The 15,469-nt window shown below is 39.5% G+C and overlaps 1 protein-coding gene across 2 annotated transcripts in view; it reads right to left on the bottom strand.

Annotated features, from left to right (window-relative positions):
* Positions 1-3,865: 3,865 nt before the first annotated feature.
* The window catches only part of LOC117289253 (protein VAC14 homolog), a 45,721-nt gene continuing 34,117 nt past the window's right edge, over positions 3,866-15,469 (bottom strand). The window contains exons 8-17 of one of the 2 annotated variants that reach the window (XM_033770293.1): positions 14,196-14,333; positions 13,060-13,180; positions 12,012-12,138; positions 11,340-11,405; positions 9,831-10,054; positions 8,539-8,713; positions 7,451-7,569; positions 6,506-6,585; positions 5,572-5,728; positions 3,866-4,175 (exon numbers count right to left, since the gene is read on the bottom strand). In XM_033770293.1, coding sequence (XP_033626184.1) covers positions 4,013-4,175; positions 5,572-5,728; positions 6,506-6,585; positions 7,451-7,569; positions 8,539-8,713; positions 9,831-10,054; positions 11,340-11,405; positions 12,012-12,138; positions 13,060-13,180; positions 14,196-14,333 — 1,370 coding nt within the window. In that variant the 3' untranslated portion in view covers positions 3,866-4,012. Of the gene's footprint in view, positions 4,176-5,571; positions 5,729-6,505; positions 6,586-7,450; positions 7,570-8,538; positions 8,714-9,830; positions 10,055-11,339; positions 11,406-12,011; positions 12,139-13,059; positions 13,181-14,195; positions 14,334-15,469 lie in introns of those variants that run through there. The other variant, XM_033770294.1, reaches the window with a different exon arrangement.

The raw sequence follows: 15,469 nt of genomic DNA, 5'->3' as shown, positions 1-15,469 counted from the left end.
TAAACAATTCACCTTAACAATTGATTCATATTAAACAAAGCTGCTGGACTTAATAAATGGTTGTGTCTTTTCCAAAAATGTAATCAATGTATTGTTTACCAAACTTAAAGGCAGTGGACACTATTGGTGATTACTCAAAATAAGTATTAGCATAAAAACATACTTGGTAACGAGTAACGGGGAGCTGTTGATAGTATAAAACATTGTGAGAAACAGCCCCCTCCGAAGTAAAGTAGTTTTCAAGAAAGAAGTAACTTTCCACAACTTTGATTTCGAAACCTCACATTAGATTTTGAGGTCACAAAATCAACCATCTGAAAGCACACAACTTCCTGTGACAAGGGTGTTTTTTCTTTCATTATTATCTCACAACTTTGATGACAGTTGAGCTCAACTTTTTATAGGTTTGTTACTTTATGCATTTGTTGAGGTACACCAAGTGAGAAGACTGGTCTTAAACAATTACCAATAGTGTCAAGTGTCTTTAAGACAATACAAATATTAAAACATGACATCATGTGCGGAAAGCAGCCAGTACTGCAAAATCAAAACAAAATCAAGACAAAAATCTGCAGATGAATTGGTAAATTATGCAACTATAAATCATATGGCCGGAAGTTAATGCAGTAAATATTATGAGGCTGGAAGTTCATGAGTCCATGATGCGTTGTAGTATAGTGTGAAATGCATATGTAGTATGTAATAACTTGGGAGGCTTATCATCCTTACTCGCAACTAAGAGCTGAGGGCTCCCCTACGTGTTTGAGAAGCAGGAATGCAAGCAGCAAGGGTGCCTTATGCAGCCAGCACATCAACCTACCATGACCACGATGCACAGCCGGAGATCGCAATGTTTGATTTTTCCGGAGGAGGGAACACCGGATGGTCTAGGAAAACCTTTGTGGCATGACAGAGAACCAACACACAACCAACATACAACTCAACTCATATACATTGTATGGATGGGTACGCTGGCCGGGTATGGAACCAGGGGTCGGTTTCACAAAGAGTTAGGACTAGTCCTAACTTAGGACTAGTCCTAGGAGATATACAAATTGCATGGATAGTCCTAAGTTAGGACGAGTAACTGGTCCTAACTCGAGATAAGACTTGTCCTAACTCTTTGTGAAATCCACCCCAGGTAGTCCTAACTTAGGACTAGTCCTAGGCAACGCTAAGAGATAGGACCAGTCCTAAGTTAGGATGGGTTACTGGTCCTAACTTAGGACCAGTCCTATCTCTTAGCATTGCTTAAGACTAGTCCTAAGTTAGGACTACCTTTGTGAAATCTACCCCAGGGGTAACCTTGGTGAGAGGTGAGGGCTTTACGCACAAGCCAATTAGTGTACATTTGTACACCCAACCGATGCCTGTAATTTGTACGGATAACACACTTAGTGATATGGACAAATAGAATGATGTACTGCTTGCTCAGGAGTGTTCTGTTAATAAGCCACTTCGGAATGTCAGTGGCGCATGTCTGTTACTGCTGACAACGGACTTTGTCTATCAAAAGGTTAAGGGAGATAGACAAAGTCCGAGGTCAGCAGTAACAGATATGAGCAGCTGGAACTCCGAAGTGGCTTATTGAACACATTGCGCATTACACACAACGCATTAACTGCATAAGGGACACATGGATTTTAGGCCTCAAAAATTATATAAAAAAATAAAAATAAATGTAAAACAATAGTTGATTTTGTTATAACATTATTTTTTTAAGTATTCCAGTACTTTCAAATTAGCAAAAAAAAAAATTGCATACAAGTTTAAAAATAAAAAATATTACAATAGCGTTTACGTACAATTAGAACAACCATTCTGGACTAGCTGGAATGTTTTACAAAAGAAAGTATTTAGCACATAGTATAGAGCACATTGAGTAATTTACATAATTTTACGAGAATGGGCAACAGGAAATTGACAACATATGTTTAAAGGCAGTGGACACTATTGGTATTTACTCAAAATAATTATTAGCATAAAAACTTACTTGGTAACAAATAATGGGAAGCTGTTGATCGTATAAAACATTTGTGAGAAGCGGCTCCCTCTGAAGTAAGGTAGTTTTCAAGAAAGAAGTAATTTTCCACAAAGTTGATTTTGAGACCTCAGAATTAGATTTCGAGATCTGGAAATCAAGCATCTGAAAGCACACACCTTCGTGTGACAAGGGTGTTTTTTCTTTTATTATTATCTAACAACTTTTTCCCAGGTTTGTTATTTTATGCATATGCTGAGATACACCAAGTGAGAAGACTGGTCTTTGACAATTACCAATATCGTCCAGGGTCTTTAATGTCTTTAAACGCTTATAACCGTTTGTTATAAAATGCATATGGTTGGAAAGATGTTTTAAAGTAGAATACAATGATCCACACAATTTTGCCTCTAAATTGCGTGGTTTTCATTTTACTTTGTGAACTAAGACGACCGTGTTCGTCGACGAGGTAAAAGGAAAACCGTGCAACTTCGAGGCGTGTTTGTGTGGATCATTGTATTCTACTTTTAAAGCAGGATGCACAAACCTGCCCAACACTGTTCCTAATCTAAGGATTCACTCATGATAATCAGGTCGTCGCTCACTAAGTGAGATTCAGATTAAACCAAACTTTTTTCATCACATTCAGCAATTAAAAAATATATATCTTCACAGTGTCATAAAAAAAAAGTGTAAAAGAACTTGTTTAAATATAGCCTTCTTCTAAACCAACAGCATGATTGGCTCTTAAAACGAAAGACAACAAATTTCTTGCCTTTGACCGCCAATCAAATGAATAAAACAAGTTATATGAATTCGATTCATATGGATTATCAGTGTAAAGAGATTTATCCATTTTTTATATTCAAAATATTTATTTGTTACGAGTATAAAATGCCCTGGTGCCCTTGCTCTTTTAAGAACAAAGCAGCAAGGCCGAATGTCATAGAGTTGCTTAAAGCCATTGGACCCTTTCGGTACAGAAAAAAAAAAAAAAGTTCACAGATTTACAAATAATTTACAGGGTTTACAGGGTTTACAGAAGGTAATGGTGAAAGACTTCTCTTGAAATATTAGTCTATGAAATGCTTAACTTTTTGAAAAAAACGGTAAAACAATATAAATTCTCGTTAGCGAGAATTACGGATTTATTTTAAACACATGTCATGACATGGCGAAACGCGCGGAAACAAGAGTGGGTTTTCCCGTTTTTTTTCTCCCGACTCCGATGACCGATTGTGCCTAAATTTTCACAGTTTTTTTGTTTTATATATATATAAGTTGTGATACACAAAGTGCGGGACTTGGATAATACTGTTTACCGAAAGTGTATAATGGCTTTAACGCCCGATTTTGTGCATACTGAGCGAGTTTCCATTTCTGCTAACCATAAGCACACGAAAAGGCATGCTAACCTTATGGTGCTTACTGTATGAACAAAATGAACGACATAACAATGCAAATCAATGGTTAACACCCAAGCTGGTTGTCTTATTTTTTGTTTGCTAACTTGTAAAACACACTTAAAGGATTCAGGTACTTTTTCAAAATGTCCACAGATTTACATTAAACTTACAGGGTTTGAAGATAATGATAGTGGAAAGCTTCTCCCTTCGAATATTACTTACAAAGGTTGTGTAGTTTTTGAGAAATGAGTAAAACAAGTCACAAAACCATTTTGATGAGACCAAAATGATTTTAGCATGTAAAATCCCCTTAAACAGTTATTACATTATACCAAAACCATAGCAAAACTGGTTAATACGTTTTCACATGCTAAAACTGAGACGAAAATTATTACTTTTACTCATCATTTCTCAACAACTACAGCACCTCAATGAGTAAAATTTCAAGGGAAGCTTTCTACTATCACAATCTTCAAACTTTGTAAGTTTAATGTAAATCTGTGGACATTGTGTTTTTTGGTTAGGAAAAAGTACATTTATACCCTTTAAGCTTCCGCAAATACAGTTAGCACGGATATTTGCTTACCAGTAAGCAGGGTCATGGAATTGGGCCCAGGACTCTTTGTTAGATTTTGAGGGACTGCATCTGCTCATCCGTGGAGCGCATTCGTTGCCATTTGGTCTTACTGTGCTGTGCTTGGAGTATCTTGAAGTGGTTCAACATTTCATCCCAGTTGAAGGCCTTCAAGTTGGGCCGTCTCTCCGGGATAAGACCTGGACTGCTTTTCCTTTGGAATAAATGGGTCAACCATAATATTGTTAAAAGTTGCATCGGGGATAAAGAATATTAACTTTGGTTTAACCCATACACACCCGTATGTGTTAGCACTGTATACTCAGTACATTCTTGAGGTCTGTGAAAAAGAAATCACAGGCATAATTACTTGGTTGGGATTCGCTCGGCCACTTCCACCTTCTTTACATATAGTAACATTACTTGTAAACCATTACATGGTGCTATCATGGTGCTATGTAAAAGGAGTATAGATCTCACAACTCAAATGTTGTCCCCCAAAACCTGGAAAATACTGTATGTTAAAGCGCGTTGAGAGTCACTGAGTGACGGAAATCGCTATACGTGTATAGGAAGCCACTTTTACTATTATTAACTTTGGAAGTGCCATCCAACATGTTGCAATCCTGGGATGTAATTTACTATGGGATGATGACATCATGAATGCTTAAAATGTTTACTTCATCTTACTTCTTCTTCCGTGTAAGTACAAACTCAATTTAATGAGCAAAAGCGTACTGCATGATAAATTTGTCTGTATTGCAAAAGGGAACAATTACGGAAGCTTGTGTATTGGACCTTAGAACTCCTGCCCTGTTCATAATAGGAGACATTCTGGGACGATAGGTGGCAGCAGACTTACCAGGTAAAATCCATTGTTCTCGGTCATGAGGGCGCGCTCAGAACTATGTAAACAATGGAAGTTTACGTAAGTCTGCTGCCACCTAGCGTCCCAAAGTCTCCCATTAAGGAAGCTTGTGCATTGGACCTTAGAACACCTGCCCTGTTCCTAATTGGAAGGAGCGGATAACAAAATTTGTTGGATTGTTTTTCTTCCCAAAACTGTGCAAAAAATTTTGCCTTCTTTCTCTAAGAGAAGTTAAATCAAGATTCATAAATACCTCGTACAGTTTCACTATTCCTATTGGTGGAGAGCGCGTCACGTGAGTGTGTATAAACCTTTGTTTATGACCGGTAAAAAGTGTTAATTCATGAGCGTGACATGCGACCTTGCACCTGTTCTTATAAGGAGGTGTTTACCCGAGGGCGGTGGAGGGATTTACCATTTCATAGCTGGAGGGGTGTTGTGTTGAAAGAAATCATTTAACAATTATAATTTTTGCATTTATTTTACTTTTTGACCAAAAAGTGATGATGTTTTTGACCGAAAAGGTATTTATGTATGAACGGGAATCAAAGTGTGTTGAATCGGTTTTCAACTAGTGGTTTAAACCCGCCGAGGCCTGGTTCTTGATAATTTACCTCGACTTCGTCTCGGTAAAATTATCACGAACCAGGCCTCGTTGGGATTAAACCACTAGTTGAAAACCTCTTTACCACACATTGATTCCCTTATTTTTGTTACACAGTGAATGAATTATTGGTATTACCTTTGGTCCTTGGGTAACTGAAGTAGACTAGGAACACACGCTAAGCGCCTTTGTAAGGTGTTGAACGCTGTACTCTGTGGTAGTAACATGAGTAGACCATACAGACTCTTGACTAAGTACTGATTACGCTCTGTGTCCAGTAACTGTAACCTCAGGTCTTGAAGTCATGAAGTAGAAAAGAAAGAAAAATAATTAACGCTGTAACATTTTTTATAATATTTTTTTATTTTTAATTGTTAGTAAAAATAATTCCAAAACAAAAAAGGTACAAAATGCAACGTAGAAAATAGCAAGGTACATGTACATGTACAAGGTAGAATGTACGAGGTAAAAGGTCCAAAATGCACGGTTTTAGCCACAGATTAAAAGGTATCAATTACAGAATGTAATACATGTATGTACACGTAAGAGACTTACACTGTGCAAAGTGTAAGTCATAGAGTCAACGGTTGTAAGTTACAGGGTGCAAGGTGTAATTTACAGAATGCAATGTCAAAGTAACAGAATGCAATGTCAAAGTAACAGAATGCAATGTCAAAGTTACAGAGTGCAAGGTGTAAGTTACAGATTGCAAGGTGTAAGTTACAGAGTGCAAGGTGTAAGTTACAGAATGCAAAGGTTGGAGGTTACAGAGTGCAAAGTGTAAGATACATAGTGCAGTGTAAAAGTTACAGAATGCAATGTCAAAGTTACAGAATGCAAGTCAAAGTTACAGAATGCAATGTCTAAGTTACAGTAAGTTACAGAGTGCAAAGTTGGAAGCTACAGAATGCAAAGGTTGGAGGTTACAGAGTGCACAGTGTAAGATACATAGTGCAGTGTAAAAGTTACAGAATGCAATTTCAAAGTTGCAAAGTGCAATGTGTAAGTTTAAGTGCAAAGAAGCATGCAACTCGAGAAAAAAAATGTAACTGACACAGCGGTGTATACTTACAAGTAAATATAGGAGACTCTAATAATTGTACCAGCTTGTCGATTTCAGTCAGAAAATGTACGGTCACCTCCAAATCACCACTGAGAATCGGGAACCATTAAGGAAACTAAGCTGGCCATCATAAAGTTATAAAAGCAATAACATTGGTCGGTAAAATAACTGTGGTTCTCCTAAACCAGTGTTGTAGCCATGGTGGAAGGTGCTGGGCGGGCCCGCCCAGAACTCAAAACTTTTGCCCAGCACTCTGAGCAAAATACATTGTGCTGCCCAGCACAGATTTCCCCAAAAATAAATCATGATATTGTCCACTGTGCATTGATCTGAGACACAGCTGACGATTTAGGAGTATCAAGTATCACAGAGAAAGAACACAGTCAAAAAGCTTTTCACTTTTTGTTAATGCATGACATACTCAGTTTGAAAACCGGACATCATGTCCAGTAGGTTGTAGTTTAAAAAATTGATCTAGCTACAACTCTGCTCATAACTAGTTTTGTAAACAGAATGATTGACAGAATGATAAACAACAACAAGACAAAGGTCTCTGGAATCAAGGGTTACAGAATAACTCCCCAAAAGGGAATTTACACGACAAGTTTTTCAGAACCTGTTGTTTCTCTTTGCACCAGTGTAACGAAGGTAACAGTGTGTGGACACGATACTATTACACTATTTGGTTTAGGTAAATTTCTCTGTATACACCCAAACCAAACAGTGCACTCCTATAGTGTCCACAACACCTCGATAAGGCTAATGGAAATGTCCCGATGGATAAAACCCAGCAATCGCCCGAAAGTTAACACAAAATGGAGAAATTTCCAAAGCTGCTTCGGCATTACAAAACTCCTGCCATAAAAACACCTTGTTAATCTGACTTATTATAAAGCATTTGGGTTTCTCTTTGAACCCCCCCTTTCTCTCTCTGTCTCTCTTTGCAAAGGATACAACATGTAGATGAGATTGGAAGCATGTGCGTAGTTCTGCGTCAGGAAACACAGAGACACTGTTGCGATAGGGCTGTGACACCACGACTTGTACAGACAGTGAAACAGCATACAACTGCGCTGTAAAGATCAAAACAGAAATAAATGGTCAGCATAACAACTTAGCAAATAAATCAATAAAGCAACTGGGATACAAAATTTAGTTCTGCCGTTACACTATGTGTATTTATGCACTGTTTACACAGTACTTTCCTAGGCTTCTGCGAAAAAATCCAAAGGCATATCATTCGGGTGGGATTTGAAACCATGACCTTTGCTAGAGCTAACCCCAATTTCATGGCTCTGCTATACTGTAAGCAAATAGTCGGCGCTTGTGGAAGCAGGGAATTCTGTGCTTATGATGAGCGTATTTCACATGTTACTGGAGAATTTTGGCTGGTGCACTTGCATGTACATGTACTCCAAATTACAAGACATTTTACGCTTAGGGTATTCTATTCTAAAAGTTGCGCAGAAATTTGGCAAATGGTGATTGTAAGCCCCAAAAATCGGCGGATAGCAGAGTCATGAAATGGGGACCAGATGTCTTACCAATAGACTACTGAGACAAGCCCAGTGGTTGGGGGCATTTGGAATTCAATACTTTAGCAACAGGAACCACAATTAGATCCAGTACAAAGTCAATATCTATTCAATCACTGCGGTACTCGCTGCTGAAATATAAGATTCAAACATATCCTCGGCCATGACACAACACAAAAATGGCTGCAATACACCCCCAAAAAAACCCAAAAACAAATGGAAGTTCCCTCTTAATGGAAAAAGGAGACCCAATTTAAAAAGTTTGATTAAACTTGCAAGAATATTTTCCCCAGAAAGTTAAAGTTCTTTTGAGAAAACAATGATACTCTTTTGGAGGATTGCACTTAGGGTCACCGAACGCCATATTTGATGATGATAAACAATGGAAAAGTTTACACACGTACACACTGCGCACAACTCTTAGCCAATTATAGCCTTTCATTTCATCAAATATTGCGGTCGATGATGCTTAGTGCAATTCATGTATAAGTGGCCTAAATTGTTCACCTCTGAAACAAGACCTTTGAGCTGGTTCCTGAGCTCAAAGAGTTCCGTTGCCGTCAGGAGAATACTGTTGAGTGTCTGAACCATGTCCGTGGCAAACTGGAGGTCCTTGTAGTCCACCAGAATCTCTGATAACGTGCGGTAAATGTCCTCTGTGTTGAGCAGTAGACAGAGTTGCCTAAAGTAGGGTGGAGGAATAATAAGAATAATAGTACTAGGTTCTTATATAGAGCTCTTTATCACACCCCTAATGCGATCAGTATTTTGTCCTGAAGGTATAAGGACCTACACTTTAAAGTACGAGACCTACACCTTTCTCATAAACTACATCACTTCAGAGGGAGTCGTTTCTCACAATGTGGTACACTATCAACAGCTCTGTGATGCTTGTTACCATGTAAGTTTGTTTGCTAATATATGTTTTGAGTAATTACACACAGTGTCCAGTGCCTATAAGATTAATCCCGGTGATGACACTTTCACCTTTAGCACGGCACTTGAACATAATTTTGAGGCACTTGGCCATAATTTGTTATTATTATTTTTTTTTTTTATAGCAAGTCCCCAGACACACAAGGCCTGAAGGTGTGGGCTACAATTATTTTTTTCCAGAGGCGCTTGCCACCTACTCCTAGGGCTGAAACAGGGTTACCCCTTTTACAATCCATACACTTTAATAAAAAGCTGGGAAGGTAGTGCATCTCCTAGTGGATAGTATCCATGCCTACATACATCCTTTTCAAACTGTGACAGGAGTACCCCTGTTTCATCCCCAGGAGTAGACCCTTGCCACCTACTCCTAGGGCTGAAACAGGGTTACCTCTTTAACAGTCCATAGGCTTTTATAAAAAGTTGGGAAGGTACAAACACATGTAGTGCATCTCCTAGTGGATGGTATCCATGCCTACATACATCCTTTTCAAACTGTGACAGGAGTACCCCTGTTTCATCCCCAGGAGTAGGTGGCAATGTGCCCCTTGAAGCATTTGATTTGGGTGGATAGCCAAAATCAGTTAAAAGTAGCCCTCACCATGAAGTGGCCTTTTATTAGGCCATACAATTTCCGCGCAATCATCTGAAAAAATCATGGCATACATGTAGGTGTTTTTTTTTTTTTTAATACACAATATCAACCTCCCTTTTTTCAGATAAGTAGGAAAGAATGCTTGCTTCACCAGAGTGCTTGCTTCAAGTGTCAGTTGTTTTGTTTACATGTATATCTCGGTCAACTTCTTTTTGACTCGCCGTGTACAAACTGTCCTAAGTATTTATGAAATAAAGATCAACGGACCAACCTTATGATGAAGGATCCTCTATCGTCAAGAAGCTGCCTGTTGGAAGCGAAGAGCTGCAGTAACTTGGTCATGAACTTGTGAAAATAAGCATTCATGCCAGACGCCGCTTTGTTCTTCTCTCCGTGCTGGCTGCTGCTAGCGCCCTGGGCTGACTGAGATGTCACAGTGGGACCAGCTGAGGACGAGACAACCTCCGCTAAGACTTCCAGATCCAGCAACACCACCTTATAATATTAATAATAATACCATTTATATACATGTAGCGCCTTTTCCTAAGGTTACAAAGCACTCAGAGAATCACAGGAAAAAACTATAAAGGGAATACAATAAATAAAAAAAAGAGGAAAAACACAACTAGGCAAAGCCTGGAGCATTTAGCCAAGAAAGTCCCGCGAAAAGCCGCTCTCTTTTTGACTTGACTTGCAGGTCAAGCCAGGCGAGATTTACTGATTAAAAAAGAATGTTTTCAGTGACATTTTGATCATGGTAAAAGAGCTAGAACTTTTGGCGGAGTTTGGAATGGAATTCCACATCGTAGCGCCTGCAACTGAAAATGCTCTGTCTCCTGATTGATGAAGAAAACACTCGTGTCTCAGGCCATGATGGAAATTTAAAATCTAAGAAACCGTTTAAACAAGGGTGCCTGCTTTGACCCAGAAATACCAGGTTGAACCCTTTCTCTTCCCCTAACGTAGAACTAAACTTTGTTCCACCTATATTGCACTTATCGTTGAGAGAAGGATTTTCCACGGTGTTTCTAGCAGTGGCTTCTGAATGTGCCCTAGTCTCCCTTACAAGATGCTACATAAACTGGTCTCACAAACTCTGAACCTGCATTCATGAATACCTCAGACAGTTTCGCTATTCTTATTGGTGAAGAGCGCATCACGTGGAGTTGTTTAAACAGTTGATAATGACCAGCTGGAGCTCTGTTTATAACCCGGTTGTTTTCGGATACTATACGCTAGTCTTGGTGCAAGCATTTTGGGCGATGCGGGCGCCGTCAGTGAGTTGGCCGCGCTGTGTGTGAAAGGGAAACGTGAAAGTCTCGCACCAAGACTATTCGCACACAAACGGATCCGGAAACTGTCGTCGCAGTCATAACAATGCAACACACGGACATACAGAGCTTAAGCACGTCAGAAACGAATAAGTTTGACAGAGTTTCTTACTTTATTACGCCTTTTTAAAAAGGCATTTATGAATGGGAATAAAAGAGTAGTGACTTGTTCTTAAATGGCCGTTTAAAACCTTTCAGGGTCGTTGCCGTGCAATAAAGGCCCTCGTCTTTCAGCTCGTGCCTTTATCACACGGTAACAACCCTGCCGGTTTTAAACGACCGTTTAAGAACTCGTCGCTACCCCTTTATTCCCTTATTAAAATTGTTCTGTTTGTTCAAGTACTTTGAGTACCTCATTGGTAGATACTGTGCTACTTAAGACCATAATATTATTAGAATTTTGTTTTTTTACAATGCTCTTGAAAGACATTTAAAAAGTCAGGTCTCACCTCATCTGATATGTCTGACAGCGACCCAACTAGTACTGGAAATATATTCTCGACATGCTTGAAAATCTGCGGAAATACACAACAGAATCCAAATTAATCAAACATTAAGCACACTATCTAAAATAACAATAATACATGTCATAATGTTCTTTTATAGCATATTTCACAATAACCGTCTCAATGCCCTTCACATTAGTGCCCTGCCGTTGTGTACTGTAACCAAACTCTTCCTAACTAAGGATTAATTTAGGACGTATCCAAAGACGTTAGGACACATTGAATCCATCCTAAGTTAGGATGTGTTACTCGTCCTAACTCGAGATTTAATCCTAACGTTTCTTGAAATCGACTGCTGGATAACATTCCTTTTGGTCTTTCTCAGCTCCATGGGGAGTATACAATCTGGGCAACCTTAGCGCTCCAAAGGGTTTTTCATACACAATATCAACCCCTACACATTTCGCAGGTACACATTCATACCCCTGGGTGAAGAGAAGCAATTATAGCAAAACATCTTGCTCAAGGACACAAGTGTCAAGAGCGGAATTCAAACTCCCACTCTGATAACTTAACCACTAGAACTTGTCTTGATGCTCTTAATCAGTTGGCCAAGACACCCTACAAATCATTAAAGGGGCACTGGATGGTAAAATTGTTAAGTTCTGAACCAACCTTACTAGGTGTCTTCATGTGTAAGTGGTAGGTCCATCTTAGAGCAGTGATCTTACACTGCATAGAGTCATGCTGTATAAACCTTGTTAGAACGTCCACCATCGGCCATACATCAAGTCGCACAGATCTGGGTTGAAGTTTAGGAAAGATTCGGAAATGACCAGCATGAAAAAAGGTATGGTGTAGAAAAATGAGAAGACACATGAAACTACAGCTCTTTTGTGGCCACTGTTGAATCAGTGCTACTTCGTGGGTGCAAAGCATGGACATTAACATCTGTTCTAGAAACAAACAACTTGACAGTTGCTAAGAATTCTTCGCCACTCTTGGTGTCGGGAGGGAACACCTTGTGACCCAGTTTGCATCCTCCTTTCTCTCCACCTGACCAAACCATGCACCTCAGCCTGTGCCTCCTCAAAATGATGCCGACCCCCCTCGACTCTGACTCTCCTCCCAAGCTCCTCCTCGGAGCATCTCTGCGCGTTCCATCTGCTGGATGTGCCCCACCCTTGTGGGCCATGTCTCGCAGCCGTACACCATGTAGCTTCGGACTCAGGCGATGTAATACCTGGCCCTTCATCTTCATGGGTCGGCGCCTTGGATGCATAAGTCTCATGAATGGGATTTGAACCCATATTCTGCTGCTAACAACACCATAGATTAAGGTTTCAGTGAACTCGACAGCTCTGCCATGACAATTTCTGTTGTTTGATCAGCAGTGTGTTGGTTCGGATCCCGGTCGTGACACTTGCTTCATAAAATTGAGGAGGTAGTGCTTTCTGCTCTCCCGGCCAGGCTTCGAATTGATGATACCCAAGCCTACATTCAAATGGACTGTGAAAGGGGTAACCCTGTTTCAGCCCTAGGAGTACAGGTGGCAACGGCCTCTGGAAAAAAATAATTGTAGCCCACACCTTGAAGTGGCCTTCAGGCCTTGTGTGTCAGGCAACTTGCATAAAAAAAAAAATTAAAAAAAATTACATTTGTTCCACCAATCAAAATGACAAGAATCTATGTGTGAGTTAGAGACGCATAACTAATCACATACCTTTGGCCGAGCGGTGATGCATTCTGGGGGCTGTCCTCTGGTTGGTCATCTCCTTTATCATCCTCTGTTGTTATTAACCGCATCAGGTTTTTGTTGACAACTTTCGCGGCTTCTTTGATGCGTATCCGATCAATCTTTGGTCAAGGTAAAATAATAGTTATAAACAGTGCTTATATAGGGTGTCGTGGCCGAGCGATAAAAGCACCAAAAGCTCTGGTGCTTCTGTTCAGCAGAGTATGGGTTCGAATCCCAGTTGTAACACTTGTCTCCCTGGGCAAGACACTTGCTGCCTTTAGCTACCGGGCAACCTCGGTAGTCTAGTTGGTAAGACACTGCTCTAGAATTGCAAGGGTCGTGGGTTCGAATCCCACCCGAGTAACATGCCTGTGATATTTTTTCACAGGACTCGGCAAAGTACTGAGTATACAGTGCTAACAACATCGGTGTATGGGTAAAAAAACGAAATAAATATTCTTTATCCCCGATGCAAATTAATTAACATCTATTATATCGTTGCGGTACCCGCTGCCAAAACATAGGCTTCGAACTGCCTTTAGCTACTGGGCAACCTCGGTAGTCTAGTTGGTAAGACACTGCTCTAGAATTGCAAGGGTCGTGGGTTCCAATCCCACCCGAGTAACATGCCTGTGATATTTTTTCACAGGACTCCGGAAAGTACTGAGTATACATGTACTGTGCTAACACACTCGGGAAAGTACTGAGTATACATGTACTGTGCTAACACACATCGGTGTATGGGTAAAAAAAAAAAAAAATTACAGTTTACAGTTCAGACCAAATTAAAAGTGTTTGTTGTTTATGACCATTGAACAATTCTATTGCCACTTGAGAGGGTCACAATATACCACTTACACATGTACATACAGATGAGCAAACCCTGGTACCAATGTGCCATACACATCCATTTAGAATGGTTTATCGGTGCTCGCCGCCTCTTGGGTAACTATGCAAAAGCTTGTGCCTAATCATGTGACATAAAAACTGTCTTGAAAGTCTGAGGAGTTCAAATTTAAGACATGTAAGAGGTTACTTGTGCAGACAACATTAAAGTCTAACACGCAAATGGCTTATTGTTGTGGGTGCGGTGGCTTATTGCGAGGTCTGCCAAAGGATATTTTTCCTTTCCACTCTGTCGTAGGCCATACATGGCAGAGTGGCGTTGAGTAGTCCAGAGGAGAAGGGAATCATGTTACGTCCAGCTTGGTTTAAGAACTCCACTAGCCAGTTGATAGCTGTAAGCTGAATCAATTCATCTACATCAGGATAAAACAAAATAGAAGATAAATATTTTTGTATTAAAGGGTCTATGTACTTTTTGTAGGACAAAAAACACTACACGTACATGTATGTCCACAGATTTACATTAAACTTGCACAGTTTGAAGATAATGATCGTAAAAAGTTTCCCTGAACATCTTAGTTGCTGAGGTGCTGTAGTTTTTGAGAAATGAGTAAAACAATGTTATGAAAATAATTTTCAGTTATCATGAGACAAAAATCATTTCAGCATGTAAAATTGTATTTTCATGACACTGTTTTATTCATTTCTAAAAAAACTACAGCACTTCAGCAACTAATATTTTAAGGTAAGCTTTCTACTATCATTATCTTCAAACTGTGTAAGTTTAATGTAAATCTGTGGACATTGTGTTTGAAAATGTTATAAAATGTACCCCAATCTTTTAACTATCGACCGCAAATCATGCATTCTTTCTTCTTCTTTCTAGCCCATTTCACTTAACTGCAGGAGGAAAGCCTCTTCACCAATTCTCCATTTCAATCTATCCTACGCTGTCTGTTGCCGAGCAATGCCCCTAAACGTACTTAGTTCATCTCTTCATCTTCTGTTTTGTCGCCCTCATGTATATCGGCAATCAATTTGCGCATGTCAGCCCAATACTCTATCTTGTGCATAGGGAAAGCCCGGCTTATGATGTTAGGGCACAAATAATGAATTGTTTTATTAGTTTGTTCAATTTCATTGATTTAAATTGTTTTAAATTTAATTTTATTTAATTTTTGTTCACGAAAGATCGCCCAACATCACATGGCCGGATGACCACTTTAAGGTGAGGGCTACACATAATCGATTTGAGCTATTGATCCAAATTAACTGCCACCAGGTACATGTTGCCACCTGGGCCCAGTTTCATAGAGCTGCTTAGCTCAAAAATTTGCTAAGCATGAAATTTCTTCCTTGATAAAAACAGGATTACCAACCAAATTTCCATTTGTTGCATATTGCTTAATGTATTCAGCTGTTGTTTGCTTAACCTGAAAATCACATGGAAATTTGGTTGGTACATGTAATCCTGCTTTAATCACGGCACAAATTTCATGCTAAGCAAATTCTTTTGCTTAGCAGCTCTATGAAATTGGGCCCTGGATGG

This window comes from Asterias rubens, chromosome 4, assembly GCF_902459465.1.
Source record: "Asterias rubens chromosome 4, eAstRub1.3, whole genome shotgun sequence".
In the NCBI taxonomy this organism is placed as follows: domain Eukaryota; kingdom Metazoa; phylum Echinodermata; class Asteroidea; order Forcipulatida; family Asteriidae; genus Asterias; species Asterias rubens.
The sequence above is the reverse complement of the archived record's forward strand: the minus strand, read 5'-3'. Positions and strand labels throughout refer to the sequence as shown.